At 35.3% G+C, this 20,934-nt stretch overlaps 1 protein-coding gene across 1 annotated transcript in view; it reads left to right on the forward strand.

Annotated features, from left to right (window-relative positions):
• The window catches only part of DIAPH2 (diaphanous related formin 2), a 780,329-nt gene that overhangs the window by 234,729 nt on the left and 524,666 nt on the right, over positions 1-20,934 (forward strand). The window contains exons 14-17 of the mRNA XM_032474690.1: positions 1,640-1,704; positions 5,044-5,148; positions 8,310-8,615; positions 10,218-10,332. Coding sequence (XP_032330581.1) covers positions 1,640-1,704; positions 5,044-5,148; positions 8,310-8,615; positions 10,218-10,332 — 591 coding nt within the window. The remainder of the gene's footprint in view (positions 1-1,639; positions 1,705-5,043; positions 5,149-8,309; positions 8,616-10,217; positions 10,333-20,934) is intronic.

A 20,934-nucleotide genomic window follows, 5' to 3' on the forward strand; every position in this document is an offset into this window, starting at 1 on the left:
TCACCTCTAAATTCAAATAAGCCAAATATGTGTGTGGTTCTTAATATTTTATGGTCAGAAGTCCTGAGTAGCTGATGAAGGCTGTGAAACTTTCATTAGTGCATCTGCGCACGCATGCACCCACCCACCCACACACACACACACACACACACACTCACTCATTCACAGTCATTTGTACATACAAAAATTAGCAAGGCCTTCAAGAACTTCTAGGAAATCTATGGATTTCTATCTTAAGGTCACCTGGACTTGAGAAGCGTAGAGTCTCTTCTGGTTTCACAGTTTCGTAAGTCTAGTATTTTTAATACATCAGATCATATCCTTGCCTACATTTCTTCAAGACCTTCCCATTGAAATTTAAATCCAAATCATTACCAACCATTGCCAGCCTAGCTCAGATCTGGCTTCTCTTTGATTTCATCATTTCCCAATGTCTTCCTTAGTTGCCTTGCTGCAGCCACACAGTTCTTTCAAAAGAGGAAAGAACTTTATTGAAGTACACTTGACATAAGAAAAACTACGTATATTTAAAGTATAAAATTTGGTATTTATATGTACTCTTAAAACCATCATCACAGTCAAAATGATAAACATCTCTGTCAGCCTCTAAAGTTGCTGTGTTCTTCCTTATAGTCTCCCTTTTCCGTGCCTCTCCACCTGTCCCCATCCTGAGACAATCACTGATCTGCTTTCTCCTACTGTAGATTAGTTGCATTTTCTAAAATTTTACATAAATGGAAACATATAGCATGTACTCTTTCTTGGCTTTTTTCACTCAGCATAATTATTTTCAGATTCATTCATGTTGTGGTATTGCATGTATCAATAGTTTATTCCTTTTTATGACTGCGTAGTATTCCATTACACGGATATACCACAATCTGTTTATACATTTACTTGTCGATGGACATTTGGGTTCCTTCCAGTTTTGGGCTATTAAAAATAAAGCTACTAAGAACATTCATGTACAAATCTGAGTCTAGACATATGCTTTCATTTTTTTTGTGAAGAAAAATAAGTATAGAATGGCTAAGTATAGGTATACAGAATATACTATATATAATAAGGAGAATATTACCCAAAAGAGTTCTTCAGTTATTTATATTCTGGAATGCTTGATTATATCTGAGAGATTTATGCTTGTTTTTATATTTATGTGATAAATTCTACCCCTGATTGGAAGTTAAGTGAAATTTTTCTTTAAGAAGCCTGAATTAATGAATGCTACTGTATCTCCCCCTCTAGTGTCATTTTAAGGGTCATTTTGAGTCTTAATACTTTTAAGCATAGATTCTGTGGCACTTCTCTACCCATAATAAACTACAAAAATTTTTTAAAGAATTCTGTAATTGTTAAAGTTGGTAAATAATTGAATACCTCTAAAAATGATGATGATTTAGTCAAATATATTCTTGAATTCTTAGCTTTTTACCTCAACAATGCTATCATTTAATTCAACTAGTATACAAAAGAAAGAAAACCTGATAGTGTATGTTTTATGTGTAGTATCCATCATTTTCCTTCTAATAGCAATTGACATAAAAATGATAGTCTATGTATTGAATTATAGACTGGCAGCCATCATTTGTGTAGTGATCCAATGCAATAATTTCTAATCATTTTTGGTCAATTTGAATAGATTCTTGTGTGAACAAGGCAAAAGTAGAAGAAAGTGAGCAAAAAGCAGTGGAATTTTCGAAGAAGGTAAGGTTTAGAAAATATTCACTGAAATTCCTAATTTAATCAGTCCATATTCTACCCTTGTTTCTTTATGTGAGGCCTTATAAATGTTGTTTCAGTTATGTAGTATTTTAGGTTTCTGGATTCAGACACTACCTTGGAATATTGATTTCTTTCCTGATGAGTTAAGGTTGCTACTGTTCCCTTCTCATCACTTTTAATCCATTATGGAAGGAAAATACTAACCACATTCTACTAAAGTGATAAAACTGGGTTGCCAGTAGCATATAGTTAGAAACGGTCAACCAAAATACGTTCCCTTAACAGAAGGTAGCTCCTTGGAGAACTGTGAGATCCTTAGCTAGTCTTATCTACTCTGTTCTTTAAATCAGTGCTATTGATCACACCAGAATGATGCAATATTTTTTTCTTCCTTTTTATCTCTCTGTGCTTCGACTTGTCTTCTTTAAATTTTATAATCACCCTTTTTTTTTCAATGAGTGCTCCTTCCTGGATGTAGGCTTGGTGGAATTTTGAGGTTCCCCTTTCTTTGTGTCATGCCTACGTAAATGCCAGCTTTACAAATATCTGAGTTTTATTTCAATCTCAGAAAGTCTCTTCCTTGTTTCATCACAGCGTAGCTACAATTTTAGTAGCTTCTACCAAAAGTTGCGCTGTTTGGTACCAGAGCCTAGAAAGCATTAGTAGAGTATTTCTCTCCTGTTGGTGGCAGGAGAAGAATTGAAGCCCAAGTCTAAAAGCTCTCCAGTTTTCAGCCTTCTGACAGCAAGATAAAGGGCTTACATATTACTGTCTCTTCAAAGTTATGACTTACCTTGGAGATTAGATAATCACTTTTGCTATCAGTGTAGAAATTATAGAGTATTACTGAAGTTACTTCAGGGCATCTAAAGAAATGTCTTTGCTCTTAAAATAGCTTTTAAGAGCTCGAGCATAAAATGTTTGTGTGAAGCTGTCATTTTTATTGGTGAAAGAAAATGCATGCTTTTTGATTAATAGACCTTTATATTTCTAATGTTCTTGTTTTAAGTAGCACATTGAAAATTCCCTTTGAAAATCTTAGAATCGCTTTACTTTTTCTCTGGCACCGTGATTAGATACTATGGGATGGGAGCAAATTGTGATGATCTATCTGGTCAAAATTTCTGTAAGCATATATTATTAGAAAAGGAGTCTTGAAATAATAAAAAAAGAAATTTCAGTGTCTGATGCTTTATTCTCCTCATCAACATTTAGAATGAAAACATGTCCAGTCTCCCAGTGGTTATCTGCATGCCTTCTCTTTTTCTGGTTTTAAGAGGCAGTCAAAAGTACTTTAAAAAAAAAAACAAACCCTCCCCCAAAAAAACAAAAAGAGGGGGAGCAGCTAGAATGAGAAGCAGTAGTTGTAAGATTTTATCTAAGCTTTTCTGCTAATTAGCTGTGACTGTAAGTAGCCACTTACTCTCCTTGGAGATATTTTCATCATTAAAAGGCGAGAATGAGGTTAGTGGACTCGTAAGAAGTCTTCCAGCTCACATATCTCAGACTTCTCTGATTCCTGCTCTGTGGGTTTATAGATTAAGATCGTCTCCAATTGCAAGCAGAAACATTGTGTTCCTTCCCTCAAATGTACTAATAAAACCGTTAATAGAGGAAAATCTTATACAGCGTGCTTGTGTGGACAGCATGCTTGAGCAGCACACAGGAGAAGCTTTTGGGAGGGAGCCTGGGAGTATAGAATCAGATCAATCTTAACAGGGATACCGATGAAGTTGAAAAAGCTCCATCTTCCCAGTGAACTAGGAAACAAGGTCATTTGCTGACACTGAAGGATGTGGGGTGGGCTTGACATTTAAAGAGATTAGAAACGATTTGGACCAGCCTCTGTGGGGTATTTTCCCGGGACTCAAGTAGAGATGAATAAAAGAGTTAATTAAGTAAGTATTTCAGATTTGACCCAAACACTCTTATCCAATTTGTTCACCAACTCTTTATTCAGACTTGAATCTGAATGGCATTTTAGAATTTCCAAAGGTCAAATCCACTGTGAGGATGAATATTTATTGACAGTGAACATACTTTTTTATTGCTCCACAAACTCGAAAGATAATTTTAGGCAGTAAGATATAGCACTTTTCAAAACAGAAATAACATTGTTGGAATCATGCATAGATGTCTAAAAGGACTTGAAGTGACAGTGACAATAAAGGGCAAATGTTCTACAGCTGGACATAAACAGTATTCACTCTAAGTATGCAGGCTTATTTGGGTCTGATTAGAGCCCTGAGTGAGGTAAGGGCTGGGCAGGATGCAGTCAATGGATAGTCACCAGTCCGATGGTCTTTTGGGCTGAGCACACTGAAATTTAACCTCCCATTTTAACTCTTAGAACTTTTTTTTGTTACAAAGTTACAAAGATTGATTATGACTTTTTGTTTTAATGGAGGTACTGGGGATTGAACCTAGGACCTCATGCATGCTAAGCCTACACTCTACCACTGAGCTATACTCACCTTCTTACACCATTTTATTCAAGTGTTTTGGTTAATCATCTGAATGAGAATGCCATTATGACATATCATTCTATGGTCAGATTTTGTGGGGCATCACTTTTTCGATGCTATACAGTTAAGATTGTAATAAAAATATTCTAATTTGTATTACTGTGTTAATGTCCATCCATTTGAACATTCTAAGAAGTGCAGTCTCTTTTCAAGATTAAATACAGTTTGAGGGAGAGGGTATAGCTCAGTGGCAGAGCACGTGCTTATTAGCACGCATGAAGTCCTGGTTCAATCCCCAGTACTGCCATAGAAATGAATGAATGAATGAATGAATGAATGAATGAATAAATAAATAAATAAATAAATAAAATAAAAACCTAATCCACCGCCCCTCCCCAAAAACCAAACAAACAAAGATTAAATACAGTTTTAAGGAGTTGAATTGCTTGATGCTTAATTTTTTTTTAATTAAATAAACGTAGAATTATGAGGTGAAACAATAAAAAAAAAGATTAATTCTAAAACCCAACTTTCAATAACTAAAAATGTCCACTATATGTGAAGAGAGACTTCTCAGTCCACCCTTTAAAAATGTTGTTTTGTATTTTTTTTTTTTAAGAAGTGGTTTGTTTACCTTGGGTTGGGGGCGTATTTCTTCCTTACCACCATCACAGGCAGCACCCCATCCCCACAGAGGTGCTTAATTGTCATAAAAATTATCAGGAGCTTGGATTTTCTGAGTGAGCTGGGAATTTAAGAGGCAAAAGACACTCCACTTATTTAATACATAATGTTGTTTAAAGCTTTCTCAAAACGGTATTAACTAAGTGTACATTTATGGTGGCGATCATTGCAGTTCGATGAAGAATTCACAGCTCGACAGGAAGCTCAAGCTGAGCTTCAGAAAAGAGAAGAAAAAATCAAAGAGCTTGAAACAGAAATCCAGCAACTTCGAACCCAGGTAATGAAACAAGATATAGACTTTGTGTCATGTCACAGTGAGTTCGATGGGAGGAAATTATCTTGTTAGATGGAAAGAAAAAATGTGACCAGAAGCAGACTTTTTGGCAGTATCACATTGTTGTTGAAATAACTACAGATTTGATTTTCTAGGACAATAAATCATTTTAATGTTGGGATAAAAAATAAGGCATTAGTTGGATAAACTGCCCGGAATATTTTTAATAGAGTATATCACACAAGCAAAATTCTGAGATGAAATATTCATGATGATTTGAAAAGTTGGATGCATAGTATTTTCTTTCAAAGGGAATGTGGAAATGCACATTAATTATAATTATTCCCAAAGCTCTTTGAGATCTCTGTAAATCTTGACTACCATAATTTCATAATCTATAAACTTTACATTTCTACCTACATTTCCTATGATGAAAAGCTCCAGTGTACACTTAAAATCTTAATTATGGTGTCTAAATTTTAGAGCTGATTGAGTACTCTCTACACAATGCATCTTTTTAGGTGACTATTTAAGAAACGTAAGATTACTTCTTAGCCTCGCAGAGCTCAGTAGATGTTTCTTCATTGACTAGGTCTATTTCTGTCAGTCTACTGAAAAGTGACTTCAGAAGTCACCAGTGAACTCCAAATTACCCAAAGCAGTGGCCTTTTCCTACCCTTAGTCTCTTTCACATCTGTAATATTTGATAATTTCTTTTCACTAAATCTTTCTTGTTTTTCTGTCGTCTGACTTCCTTTTTTACATCTCTCAGAAGTCGGTTTCTCTTTGTTTTCATGCCCCAAATGACCTTCCCCAGTGTCCTGTCCTCTGCTCTTTTTTCTCTGTCTGTCCTTGAACAATTATCTCACTCAATAGCATACATTCAAACATCACCTTTTGGTAGGTGTCACGTCTCCTGGGTTTGACGTTGTATTTCCAGCTCTTGGAAGGTTCTGCGGCATGTTGAAATCAGACCCACTCTTTGTGGTCACTTCTCTTTCCTTCAAGCGGTTTGGTTTCCATTCTTACTTGTTTAAATTTTACCACCAGTTTTTGTGATCCTGAAGCTGGAGTTTTCTTTGCCCTTTCCCCGCCCTGCCACCTGACAAATGAAGCTGGTCACCGTTTCATGTCAGTTCTTTCTCTTTTTTTCCCCCTTACATCAAAACCCGGAAGCCCTCAGGGCCACTCTCTCATTACATCCTGCCTGGAATGTTACAATTGTTTCCTAACTTTCCTCCCTGCCTATAGTTGCTTCCTCTTCAGATAGATCCTTTATGTCAGTGGCAAATTAATCTTCTTAAAACACTGCCCTGATTATTGTCACTCCAGGCTTTAATATGTCCAGTGGTTGCCTGTTGCATTTGGGATTAAAGAAAAATCTCCTTACCGGGAATTTGAAGGCCTTCTATCCTGGGCTCCCTTATCTCCCCTCTGCAGCCTAGTCCCTGCTCCCCTAACTCCAGCCTCTGCTGCAGCTAAGTCACCTTTCCTCCCTTCACACTTAGAATTTCCTGGCTCCACACTCTCCCTGCTGCCAGCATTTCCCAGACATTAGTTACAGAGATGCTAATAGGTTTTCAGGACGAAAGCATTCCATAGTCCAATAAATTTGGTACACTTGAAATTCTCCCCTTGGAGACTCATAATACTCATCAGCATATTAAAGGGTCTGAGATGGCCTACATTGAAGAAGCCTGGCTAACTCTTCTTTTCCCTGCAGCTGTCCTAAACTCATATAGCCACAGTACCCTTGACCGCGGACCACCTCTTAACATCTGGAGAAGAGTCTTTCCATGGAACTTAGTAGAGAAATGCTGACTTTTGTTACTCTCTCTCAGAAACGCCTGCCCCTGTTCATCTGTGCCAGTGAAACCCACCCTTTAGGGATAAGCTCAGTAACACATCCTTGGGAAAGAAAGCATCACTAAAATCTGTCAGAGAATTTCTTTGAACTTCTCTATCACTTTTGTCGACCAGTCATATGTTTGTTTGTGTGCCTGCTTTAGTTATTCCACTGCAGCATTAGCACCGTGAAGCCAATGTCTTTATTTCTTATTCCTATTATTCAAGGCCCTACTGCACCTGTCACAGGGCCTTACCATTTAGTGAGTAGTTGTTTATTTATTATTAAATTAACGGATCTGTAAAAGTGCAGAGTCACACAATACTTTCCAGCACACCCAAAATTGTGTCAAATTGTAAATTATTCATTTGCCATATTCAATTCTCAATACTCTATTATAGTCTGATTTAATTGCTCCATTCCTAAATGTTCATAGGAGAGAAGAAAAGGGCTGACAATGATTTGATTCTTAAAGGCTGGTGGCATTTAAAAACATTTGAGATTTTTATTGTATTTGTAAAACATATATTTAACTTGAGTAAAGAAATCCTTTTTTAAAGTAATAGCATTTTTGTGATTGCACAAGTTTCATGTCGTAAACATGATTTCATAGAGGCAAAATTTGGTATTTACAAACAAGTATTTAATCTCATTTAAAAATGGGATACATATTTTACCTTTCAAATTATTCAACAAATCCATTTATACACTTAACTTGTAGCGTAATTTACTAATTTAGCAGTGAGATAAAGGTGAGGTAAAAATGTCCAACCTACATTATAGGGTTATAGTAAGGTTGAAAGGAAATAAGAGATGTAAAAGCATTGATAAACCTGTATTATTATGCAAATAGGTGTTACTTAGTGTTAATTCTTGATATTACATGACAGCTAAATTACTTGTGCTGTGAGACAGACTCTGTGAAAAGCTTATTGTCCCCAAGAGAATCAAATCTGTGACCTTGTATTAATTATTCTATATTCAAACCAATTAGTCTAACAGGCCCAAGCTATATATAGTACTTCATCTTTGCATATATTTATAATGAAAGGTAATTTTTCATTATTTTGGAGAAGTGTTTCACAAAATCTTCGAGAATGCCAAATGTTCTAGCCTTTGTATATTGGCAGAGTTACTCATTGTCCAGGGTTTATAATGCTTATCAAAAATCTGTGCACATCTTTTTCATGTACTGTTAAGCCCTTAGGTATTGCTCAATTAAATAAATCTTAAACCACAAATGTCTAGTGATAAGTTTTCTTTGCTACCATACTTAACAGTAAGCATTGAAATAAACACTGGGTTATTGATATTTCAGGGACATGGAATCTCAGGTTCATCGGGAATTCCAGGCCCTCCTCCACCGCCTCCATTGCCAGGTGGTGGGTCACCGTCACCCTCACCTCCACCACCGCCACCTCTACCCGGAGTAGGTCCCCCACCTCCTCCTCCACCTCCTTCATCTCGGGTACCACCACCACCACCTTTGATTGGGGGGCCTATTCCACCGCCTCCCTTTGGAGCTCCTCCTTTGCTGGGAACAGCACTTGATCTGCCGTATGGAATGAAGCAGAAAAAAATATATAAGCCTGAAGTGTCCATGAAGAGAATCAACTGGTCAAAGGTACTACTATGACTAGAGTTACTTGGCTTTGTGTAGCCCTAGTTGGTCATTAACGTGTGAATGACTGTATTGCTGCGTATAAGTATTATATAATGTTTGCGAACATGATTGCTGATTCTTTTGCTTTCGTTTGTGAGTTCACCAGCTTTTTGTCCATTTTTCAGTTCTAGGAGCTAAAGAATTGGAAATTCCACAGATAACTTGCAATTAATGTAGAAGTCAAAAGGAAAATCAAAGTGAAAGTGGTTTTAAAGAGTAATATACGAAAGGCAGAACCAAATGAAAAATAATTTTCTTTTTTCCGTTGTTAACTTTAAGTGCTATGACATTCTTAAATATAATCTTTTTATTAGTGAGCCTTTTTATCTTAGTTATTTTTGTTCTTAGAAAACGTTGGGTTTTGTTTTTGTTTTTTTTTTTTAGTTTTAAACTTTCAGAGTGTGGAATCAGTGACGGTATTCAGTAGAGACATAAACTAACTTTTTTTTCATATGATGTATGAAAGTGTTTTTGAACATTATTTTGCTTTATTATTATCAAATAACATGTCTTATAAAAACCTGATTATCAAGATTGACACAATCCTCATTCACTAGAAACTAATCTAGTGAAAATACGATTACCCAGGCCACCATTTAAGGAAATAGTTATTCCAAGAACCTACTTACAGTGATATCTGACAGTATCTACATATTAATTGTTTGACCAGAATAATGGTTCAATCTGTTTTAAAGTTAAGCATATACTTACGCTTTACTCATAAGAGTAAATGAGGTGTAAGTGTGTTTGGAATACAGTTATTTTCTCTTAGGCACAATCTACCAAACTGTAGGATCCAGAAGCTGCTGGCTCGGTTATCTGTGTGTGTAATTGTAATGATAGGTTAATTTAGCAGTGAAGCATACAGTGTAATGGCACTTACATATCACATACTCTTCTAATAGGGGGTTTCAGTGTGGTGACTAAGGCACAGTTCTGCGGAGCTGTACCGCCTAGGTTTAAATCCCACCTTTGCCATTTACTAGCTTGGGCAGCCCCTGAAACTTTCTGGGGCTCAGTTTCCTCATCTTTAACATGGAGATAATAATAGCTTCAGAGGATTATTGTGAGGGTTTGATTAGATGAGTTAATATGTGAAATCTCTTCAAACACTACCTGACACATACTAGGAGGTATGTAATTGTCAGCTATTATGTTTATTATCTATAACCTAGTCAGTAAACATGGGGAATTTACTTTTCTGACTCCCAGTTTCCCCATAAATCCAGGAGCAAGAAGAATATATGTAAGTTGGGGGAGGGATTGACTAAATTATTTGTCAGATTCCTTCTAGTAGAAGATTTTTTAAGATGTAATTTGCTACATGGGCTATTGCTCTCATGTATTTTTCTGTGCACCAGTAGAATCCTGCGACTTTCCAAATGAATATTTACTTAAAAAGTGTTATTTTTGATAGATTCTAAAATTGATTTAGTAGGTAAATGAATAAAGATACTGTCATTCAACCTTGGTGAAAGTGAATTTTTTGAAAAATTAAATATGAAGTAATAATTTAGAAACTTCTCTTTGTTTTTTGTTTGTTTGTTTTTTTGTTTGTTTCAGATTGAACCCAAAGAATTATCTGAGAACTGTTTCTGGTTAAAAGTTAAGGAAGACAAGTTTGAAAATCCAGATCTCTTTGCAAAATTGGCACTGAATTTTGCTACTCACATGAAAGGTATGTTTTATTTTTTCAATATGAAGTTCTTGTTCTGACATATTGAATTCAGTGCTTTGCTAAAAATTTCTAGTAATGTATACATGTATAATGTTTCCACACTGGACAGAGTCAAACATAAATAGATTGATGTATTAACTATATTTTACCCAGCAACTAAAGGATAGCTCCTTTTTCTTTTTAATTTAATTTGCACAAATGTTGTTATTCAACTGAAAATAAGGGTTTTATTTTATTGTTTAGTATGTGACTTATACTCCTCTATTATAAAGTTATCATTTTTACTGAGAAGCAGAGGAGCTGAGTTTGTTGATTGACCATTTAAGAGGAAATAACACAACAGAATATTAACAACACTGTCACACCAATCTTATATAGCCTTACATTTGTTATAATCCATTTGGTTTATTAGGAAAATTTATAGGGTTTTTTTTTTTTTTTTTTTTTTTGCTATAAGCAGATTTTTCTGGAATAATATCGCAGTCTGGTACCTAATAAGAATATTTTACTGATTTGATAATTGAGTGCCTTGTTTAGGATTAGACCCTTAACCTCCTATGAATTTCACAGATAATTTTGGTGCTTTATAGGTAACTTCTCAATTTCATAATTGATCCTTGTGGTTTGTGAATTTTTGCTATCTTATTTTCACATTGCTATTTTCCTAGTTATTGTGGAATTGATAGTTTAGTTAAGCCTAGGACTTTTTGCAGCCTGAGTAAGTCTTCACCACTAAGAAATTGATACATTCCACACGCCCATGCCCCGGGAATTAGCACCTTTACAGTTCATTTGCCTGATTTGTCACAACATGCCCTAGAATGCGAGAATGTGAATTTCGGAAGATTCGGAGAGGAGAGGTGACAATTATTCCTTTTCAGTCCTTCTATCTTATCTTGTGCGGTGGGAATGATTGTGCTATATTTCTTGTTTCTTGGAACTAGGAGTTCACTCGCACATAGAAATCTGGGGTGGTTAGTGTATTCTGAAGAATTTTGACATTTAAACAAATTCCTGCCATTAAAGTCTTTTATTTTTCATTCTTATTTTCTATAGTAGACTTCACATTTAAGGGGTTTGTCAATGACTCCAGAGATTACTGTTTATTATAATCACTTTTTTTGATCGAAAAAGGGAAACATGCTTATATTAAGGTATTAATAAAATATAAAAAGATGCCTGGTAAACATACCCCTTCAATTACAGACTTAAAGCTTCTTTCCCAGAGAAAACCACTCTTACTATAGAAAAAGTCTATGCCTTAGAAGCATATATGTATTGATCATTTTTTGTTTTTTACTTCTTTTTGCTTTCACTTATATACTTGGATATTATTCCCTAATAGTTTATGTTTATCTCCTGTGTTCTCTTTACATACTGCATAGAATCCTGTGGTATGAGCCTGAGTTTATTTAACCAGTCCCCTATTCATGGATATTTAGATTAGTTCCAGTCTTTTGCTGTTTTAGTCAATGCTCCAGCAAACGTGTATCTACATAAACCTTTGTACACATAGAATGTATCTGCAGGATAAATTCTAGAAGTGAAATTCCCGGCTATAATACTGTCTATGTTTATAATTTTCATAGATATTACCAAAATTCCTTTCAGAGTTTGTGTCCATTTATAGTGTTATACCCAAAATGTATGAGTATCTGTTTCCCCACAGCCTTTTCCCACCTCAGGGGTGAAATGATAAATCATCCATGTTATAATTTTTACTTCTTCAATTAGGAGTGAAGTTGAGCAGCTTTTCTTCTATTCATAGGCAATTTTAATCCCTTCTCTGTGAACTCCTTCCTCTAGTTCTTCGCACATTTTATACTGAGCACTTGCTTTTTTTACTTACAGATGTATTTATATTGAGTCCCATAAGAATGACAGGTTTCATAAAATTTTAGGGTTAGTGTGGACCTTAGGAGTGATTAAGCCTGACTCTATTTTGCCAATGAAGAAAGTGAAGTTTGCGATGTAGAGGTTACTAGTGTGGGGTAGTGGGAAAAGCCCCGAAGAGATGGGGTAGTAACCTCTGACACTGAATTTTCTTAGCCATAAAATGAGTAAGGCTAATATTTATCTAATAGTGTCGTGAAAATTAAACAAGGTTATATATTTAAAGCACCCAACGTTGTGCTTTATATAGCAGGCACTTAATAAATATTAATTCCACTTTCCCTTTCATTTGACGTGAGGCTGTGTGTGTGTTTTGTTTTGCTTACTGACACTTAGTATGACTGTTAATACAGCAAGAGAATTTCCTGCTCTTCGGAGCAGTGCTTGGTAAAGCCAGTCAGTTACAGTAGAAGCCATTCTTCCTGTGGCTGCTAAAACCTAATCAAACCAAAGTAAAACTAAACAAAAGTCATAGAAGGGCTCTCATGTACTCCCTGCTGAGAAATGGGCATTTCCATTACTCTTAACTCCGATTCTCTGAATGTTCTATATGATACTACTACTATTTCTGCTTTCCTAATTTTGAAGACTTGAGTACAAATCAGGTCAGGAGCATCTTTCAGGACCATTACTTTTACTAAGATTTATTTCTGAAGGGACATTTGAAGGAACAATTAAGCATCACAGCATAGTCCAGGCGTGTGTAACAAATGTTAATGATACAAAATTGCCATTTATTTTAATAACACTTAATAACTATTGATTGATCCTGTTGTCACAGCTGAAGTCCCTTGTCACTTGCAGTGCCTTGACTCATAATTTGGTCAATAGGTGGCAGGATCAGTAAGAAATCTGCGGGAGACTCTGGCTCCAGGAAATTCAAACCAAATTGTGCTCTGGCTTTCCTAGCTCCAGGGCACCAGTTTCTTCCCCATCAGTTCTGCTGCTGTTGGCCACTCATTCAGCTGTGTTCTGGAAGGAGCAACACACTCATTATTTCTAAGACCTATTTCCAAAGCTTTTAGACCCAGTGGTCCGAAACCTCTGAGAATTTCGTCCTACTGCAAGAAAGTTGGAGAGCTCCTGTCTCTGCTCTCCCTCAATGCATTGTAAAGCATCACTGGTCTATTTTTAATTTAATTTAATTTAATTTTTTATGTTGGGGTAATTAGGTTTATTTATTATTTTAATGAAGGTACTGGGGATTGAACCCAGGATCTCATGCATGCTAAGCACTCAGTCTACCAATGAGCTATACCCTCTCCCCTCTTACATTTTAGGAAAATGTTTAATACTTAGGAGTGTAAAGTTGCTTCAGATGGCTAAGTAGAAAAAAGTCTTAAAGTAGCTTAGTTCTGTTACCTATAATATTTAAATGTGTAAATATTTAATATGGGAAAGTACTATCAGATTATACTTTCTTTTTGAATTCCTTGTTTTTAGAGTTGTAGAGAAAATTATTTAAAATTTCCTATTATAAACTGAATTATTTCTATTTTAGGAGAGAATGGATCTCTTACTTCATGTAATTTAATATTTGTAGGGTACCCACTATGTGCAAGGTACTATACTAAATAGGATGGAGAGAAACGAATAAGGTCTTGTCTCTGTGCCAGGGAACTCATCATCCATCTAGTGAAAGAGAAAGAAGAGGTACACTCCATTTAGTCAAGTTGTTTTAAATGTTAGCACAGATGTTTTTAAGAAGCCATAGGAGCACAAGATGGAAATCAATTTTGAGTAGGGCAAATAGAAATCCCAGAAGTGGTGTAATTTGAGCTGGGCTTTGAAATTTAGGCAAAATTTCAATAGGGGGAGAAAGAAAGAAGGCATTCTAGGCAGATAACACCATTAACAAAATAGGGGGAGGCTGATGCACATGCTGTGTTGGAAGCACGTCCTTTTGGGTTGGGACATGGGAGGGAAGGTGGTAAGGTGAACCTTACACTGAGGAAATGGGGTTTTGTTCATTAAGCCCAAGGGGCCCAGTGATTTGATAATTAACAATTGAGCAGGCTTTCGGTGGACAGATGGGTGATGGGATTTCATAGGTAGGTAAATGGACCACTGATTGTAAATAAATACCAGTAGACTAGACAAGATATGATGATATACTGATCAGTACGGATTCCTAATCTTTAAGGTTTCTTCTAGTTCCCAAACCCTGTGTCCTTGTGCTTATAATATTTAGGATCTTCTTACAAGCCATAATGATGCTGTAGATCTCAAAATGCTCTCTGGATTAATGAAAAAAAAAAGTATATTAGAGGCAGTTGGAGAAGACCCTATTAGTGCTTTTGAATATACATCATACATGCAACTGTCGGAATTTGTATATGTGTTCTAGTTTTATTTATTATTCAATCTGGTGATATTTGGGGACATACAAATAACAAGACGATAATAATAATGTCATTTTCCTTAAAAATGTATCGTAATTCTAGATAATAGTGATATTGTATAAGAATTAAAGTAATGATGGTTAGTATTAACTAAAGTTGAAATAATAATAAAATATGTAGGTTATAACTGCTAATTCTAATTAGAATTTTTAGGGTTCTCTAGAGGCTTCAGGAAGAACAGAGATAGTGGAAATTGTAAGCAATTTCTTTGGTTTTAATGTAGCTTGGAGAAAATGTAAGAAATAAGCCTAACAGGTTAATAAAATTTAGCTTCTTCAATAATATATTTCTGTAGCATAATTTAGCTTTAATAATAACAGAAAATTGAGATGTTATAAATATTGCAAATGTATATAAATATCATTTTGTAATGCTTGAAATACTGGGCTAGCTTCAAAAATTATGGAGGAACTGTGTTTGAAGATGTATTTATGTAAAAGCACTTTTCCTCTAGGATAGTATTTTAAATTGTGTTTCTTAGTCTTAGAATCTGCTGGCTGCTTTTAAAGATACACACCCGTGTTTGGTTGCTTAATACAGTCTTATATATTTAGTGAAGCAATAAAAAAACCAAAAAAGTGTTAAAATCTAATTCATCTCTGTCTTCGTAATATAGAAATTCTTAGAGCTGACTTGAAAATAATGAGATGTCAGTCTCAGAACGCACACCCCCTATAAATGATGCTAAAGTGTCCTGAGAGACCTGGTGTCCTAACAAATAATTTGTCATCTTAATGACATAATATGCAGGCTCTGTAGTGTAGGCTTTAATACTTAAGGGAACAAGTCGAGAAAGCTTTAATTTTTTCAGGCAGCCAGCTAAACACCATACATACCTGTATGTAATTTCATCATTTTTATTATATCTAAATTCTTTGAGTTTCTTATATAAACCAATTATTTTTGTCTATCACCTGATCAAAGTTTTTTTTTTTTTTTTATTGGAACTTTTAATGGTTTTAACTTACGGTGACACATGCTTTTATTTCCAATTGGCATGTTCTGGCATCGAACAATTACCTCCTTTATGTAGAAGAGGAAATGGAATTCATGAGCCAGAGATACATTCCCTTGTTTAATCGTAAGAGTCACTAATTGTAGAGAGATGTTGAGACAGTGTATCCTTGGCCTTCTGAATGAGTAGGCTTCCAGTAGCTCTTTCTGTACATATCAGTGATGGTGTGGTGATTGTACTGCTTCTATTAACTACACCATCACTAGTAATAACAGTAATCATAGCAGTTATAATAATAACAACAATATTTTTATTAAGCATTTACTGTGTCCCAAGAGTTGTGATGAGCACTTAAAATTCATATCTTATTTAGTCCTCATACCAACCCTAGATACCTGTATTATTGTTTTATAGGTGAAGAAACTGAGGCTATGGGAGATTAAGGAGTATGTCTTATTTATACAGCTAGGAAGTAGCAAAGCTGAGATCTGACCCCAGGTTTGTTCTTAGCCACTTCCCTATGTTGTGACAGTGGTTTTTACACCCTCAGTTATTTGTGCATTTTGTTGCATAATTAACAAATCCTTTTTTAAAGCTATAGTTTCACATATTATCTTGTGAAATGTGTAATCCTATTATTCTGGCGCTGAAGACAGTTCTTTAGAACTTAAATAAATCAAAGCTAGGAAGTTGTATGTTTGGAAGGGAATAAGGTCATTTTTTCTATGACTAAGATTTTTTCAAGCATTTTCTGCATTGAATTTATTCAACTGTAAAGCACTACTATGTCTTGGGGTTTGTCTCTTCTAATAGTGAATGAAGGAGTGTGGTCTTCATCTCATTAGGCAATTGGTAGGGATATATTAATATAAATGGGATACATAAAGTAATAAAATCAATTTTTCACAGGGTTCCTTTGAGGTTAGCTTTATAACGTTATAGATACCTTGTATTATTTTAATATGACACTTTTTAGCAATGAGTTAGTGAGACTGTCTCTCCCCATTTCAGTAATTTTTGCTTATAAACATTGTATGAATTAGGCACAATAACAGGGGTTCAGTTGATAACATTTACAAGTCACATAGATACTCATTCACGTTCAGAATTATTCTAGCTAATTTAGTTTTATTTCGGCAAATAGAAATTATTTACATTGAAATCCAGTGGAATTTTTTGACACAACTTTATAAAACCATAAAGGGGTATTTGTTGTTCCCATGGTGTATTGATGGCAGTAAAACCAGTTCCAGACTATATATTTTGTATGATATAGGAAGTAAGAGCAAGAGTTTTCTCTGATTTGTTTAAGAGAAAACGTATTTATTTTAGGGAAGTGCAAATCTGGTAGCTTTTTCTGAGACATTATATATAAGTAATCCCTTTGGTCAGTTAGTCCTTGTTGATGAGAGTAAATTTAATTCTTTCTTTTTAATAGATTATTTGATAGTATCTGGGTGTTACCTTGTTTTCCTTAATTTTAAACTAAGATTTTTGGTATTACTATTAACATCATTATTGTAATTTTCATTCATCATTATCTTTTGGTTTTTGTTTTGCTTTTGTTTTTATTTTCCCCATTTTGTTGCAATATAATTGACATGTAATGTTGTATAAGTTTAGGGTGTACAACATAATGATTTGGTATATGTATATATTGCAGTGGGTTTAGTTAACATTCATCACCTCACATAGTTATAAATTTTTTCCTTGTGATGGGAACTTTTAAAATTTACTCTCTTAGTAACTCTCAAATATATAGTATAGTATTGTGTACTTTAGTTATCATGCTGTACATTATATCACTAGAAATTATTTATGTTATAACTGGAAATTTGTACCTTTTGTTCATCTTCACCTAATTCCTCCCCCCCCGACACCTTCCACCTCTTGAAACCACAAATCTCATTTCTCTATGAGCATATCGCTATTTTAAGACAATGTTTAGCATCTTGTAAGGTAGGTGTGCTGAATGAGTGAGCTAAATTTTGTTATTAAGTGCCCTTCAGACAATATATGGGAGATGACCTGAGAAATTCAAAATTATAACTTAAAAATATCAGTTCCATTTTACCACAAGTTTCTAGGAATACAGTTACACTTGAAAACAGGTTAATATATTTGTGTATGGCCATCATGTTGAAAGAATTTTAACTTTTTTTTTTATCACTGTGGATAATGTTAGTTGCCTCTTACTAAGTAACAGATTATTGCTAAATTTAGCAGCTTAAAGGAACACACATTTATTTTCTCACAGTTTCACGAATCTTGGCAGAGCTCAGCTGAGTCCTCTGCCTCAAGGTCCATCACAAGGCTGCATGTGAGGTGTTGTCAGGGTTGTGGTCTTATCTGAAGGCTTGATTGGGGGATGATCTGTTTTTAAGCTCACATATATGATTTTTGACAACATTCAGTTTCTCCAGGACTATTGGCCTGAGGGCCTCCATTCTTTTTTTGCTGGCTGTTGTCCAGAGGCCACCCTCAATTCCTTGCCTCATGGGCTTCTCAGTAGTGCAGCTCACAGGAGATGGTTTGCTTCATCAAACTGTACATGCCCAGAAGAAGTGAAGAGAGAATGAAGGTGAAAAGGAAGTGACAAATGTTTTGTAGTCTTTTTTCATCTTTGGAAGCAATTAACTAGGTCCAACCCTCACACACATGGGGAGGGAATTACTCAAGGGCATGGATACCAGGAGGCAGGGAGCATTTGGGAGCCATTTCAGAAGTTGCTTACCATATGGATGCATACAATTTGATTTCTCAGTAATTACAAGTGCTATGACAGCTCTCTCCTTGATGACTTCAACAGAATCCTAACTGGTCTCTGTATTTTCAGTCCTATTTCCTTGTGACCCGTTTTCTACAACCTAGTCAGAATTGTATAAATTATTTAAAAGTATAAATTATTAGGGCACTCCTATACTTGGAACATTTCACTGACTACTTGTTGTCTTCAAGGGGACATCTAAGCTCATGCAGTTCATGGTCACTTGCCTCTTCACTCCCCCTAAAATGTCCTTGGACTAAACTCTTTTGTTCCTGGAACAGACACTTACAAGACTTTGCAACTTCTCCCTGAACCTTCACCAGTTCTCCATTTGGCCTCTATTTAGATCACATTTCTGTCAGAACATACTTGTCACAAGACATTATAATTGTGTTCATTCATCTGTGTCCCCATCGGACACTGAACTTCTTGCAGGCCGGAAGAAGTATTTCCATTTTGTTTACTGTTGTTTCCCAGCATGTACTACAGCTTCTGGCAAGTGTAAGTGTGTTTAGCGAACACACAAATGAATTACAGGTATGTGTACTTAGTTTTATAGTACCAATGCAAATAAAGTGTGGGTGCTAACCCCAAGTTCATGCACTTAGTAGGAAGTGTATGTGTATTTAATAATTCATTCAGTGATGTATATATATAATAGAATCTATTTTTTGAAAGTCCTTATAACTGATTAAATACCAGAAATCTACCTAATTGAATCTGGTGGTAGTAGTTTGTTGAAATTAATTTGCCATTTAAGTGCCTATGCTGTAGTAATTCTGTTCATTTTGGTGTGTGTGTATGTATGCATGTACATGTGCATATGTGTACACACACATACAACTGCAGATTTTTGTTAAACTTTTCAAATGTGAAAACCAGATTTTTTTCAGTAGTGGCCTGTGGTTAATTGAATCAGTAAAGTTTTAAAATTTATGGTTGGCCCACTTAAATAAAGAGAAGTTTAGTGCGCTAAAGTGAATATCTATTTCCTGCTTTGTTGTTTGACCCTAAGGAAACTACTTAATTTCTTATTGTCTCTATTTAAAGAACTATAAAATAGAGTAACGGTCAGTAAAATAGACAAACCATCAGTAGGAGCTTTGTGAGAATAAAGATAAGTATGTATCACAGACCCGGCAGATCTGACAGTTTTAACAATTGCAAATGTTAGTATTTGTTGTGCACTTCCTATATGCCACATACTTTAAGTGTTTTCCATGGATTATTTCATTTAATGTTTTAATCTAGCCTATGCTGTAGGTACCATTATTGGAGCCGTTTTGCAGATGAGCAAAGTGGAGCTGGGAATCCAGGTCAGGCAGGATGATTCCACAGCGCATGTACGTCAGCACTCTGCTGTGCTTCCTGTATGGGCAAAGTCATGGAAATAGGGGGCCTTAGGACAAGCCTGAGTCCGCAGCCCGTGCTTTTCAACACTAGTGCATCTCTCTATAGTGTGATGTGCTGATTAAAGATCTATTATCAGAAACCTCCATTCAAGATCCACTTATCTGTTGCACAGGGCAAAGATAGGCTATTTACGTGAGCTTACCCTTTGAGATACTTTGTTCTTGTGTACTTCATCCCACCTAGCTTGTGTAGGGTATTAATGTATTTCTATTAATTGGACCCAGTAAAAATATACTCAAAAAGTGACAGAACTGAATGAACCAACTTGCCCACTACGAAAAAATTTACAGTCTTGAAAAACATGTCTAAGAAGGCTGAAGACATACTGAAGTTCCTAACCATTCTAGGCTAAGTTCTCCATATCTGTGTGTTCTGCCTTTAGCTTCTCCATGGCCAAATATTCATACTAGTCTGATGTCTCCCTGCCTCCCCAGCACCATTTCCACATGCTCTTTGTCATCTGGTGATACTGACTTAAGGATCATATTTTTAATTTAAATTAATTTTATAGGAGCCTAAATAAACGATGTGATGCATTCAGATGGCAAACATAGCTATTGTGGATTATCAATGTTCCCTCCGTCCGAATGGCTTACTGAGACTTGACTGTGCCTGGCTTCATGTGGTAAGAATAGAGTGATAACATGCTCCTGGCAATGGGTGAGAGATGTGTTGTTTCCTCGCATGTAACTGCTTTTAATAGAAGGCAGCAAAGGTAACTACTCTGTGACATATGATGCTATTAGGATATTTGTAATTTTCTTTGAAAAGAGAAGCTTTTGGTACCTTTTGTTCCATTAACAGCAATGATAAAGGTGCTATCACTCCTCTCCTAGGTTTTTTACTTACTATTTGCTCTGTTAGTACCAGTCAGATCACATTCTTCTTAATTATTGGCATTTTCATTCTATTCCATGGCATTTGTTTTCTCAATGCTGACAATTTAAGTATTTTAATAATTTTATTGTATTATCAAATATTAATATAGCTGTATGATGGATCAGAATATGGTTCTAAAATCCTTGTATCATAGTTTATAGACATTCATTTTATTAATAATGTTATCATTTGGCATTACAGAGCTTCTGAATTCATTTTATGACATGAGCTGAACACATATAAAGATAAAATCATAGGAAATTAATTTCTTAGATTTGAAATAGGATTTGGGA

This window comes from Camelus ferus, chromosome X (genome assembly GCF_009834535.1).
Source record: "Camelus ferus isolate YT-003-E chromosome X, BCGSAC_Cfer_1.0, whole genome shotgun sequence".
NCBI classification, from domain to species: domain Eukaryota; kingdom Metazoa; phylum Chordata; class Mammalia; order Artiodactyla; family Camelidae; genus Camelus; species Camelus ferus.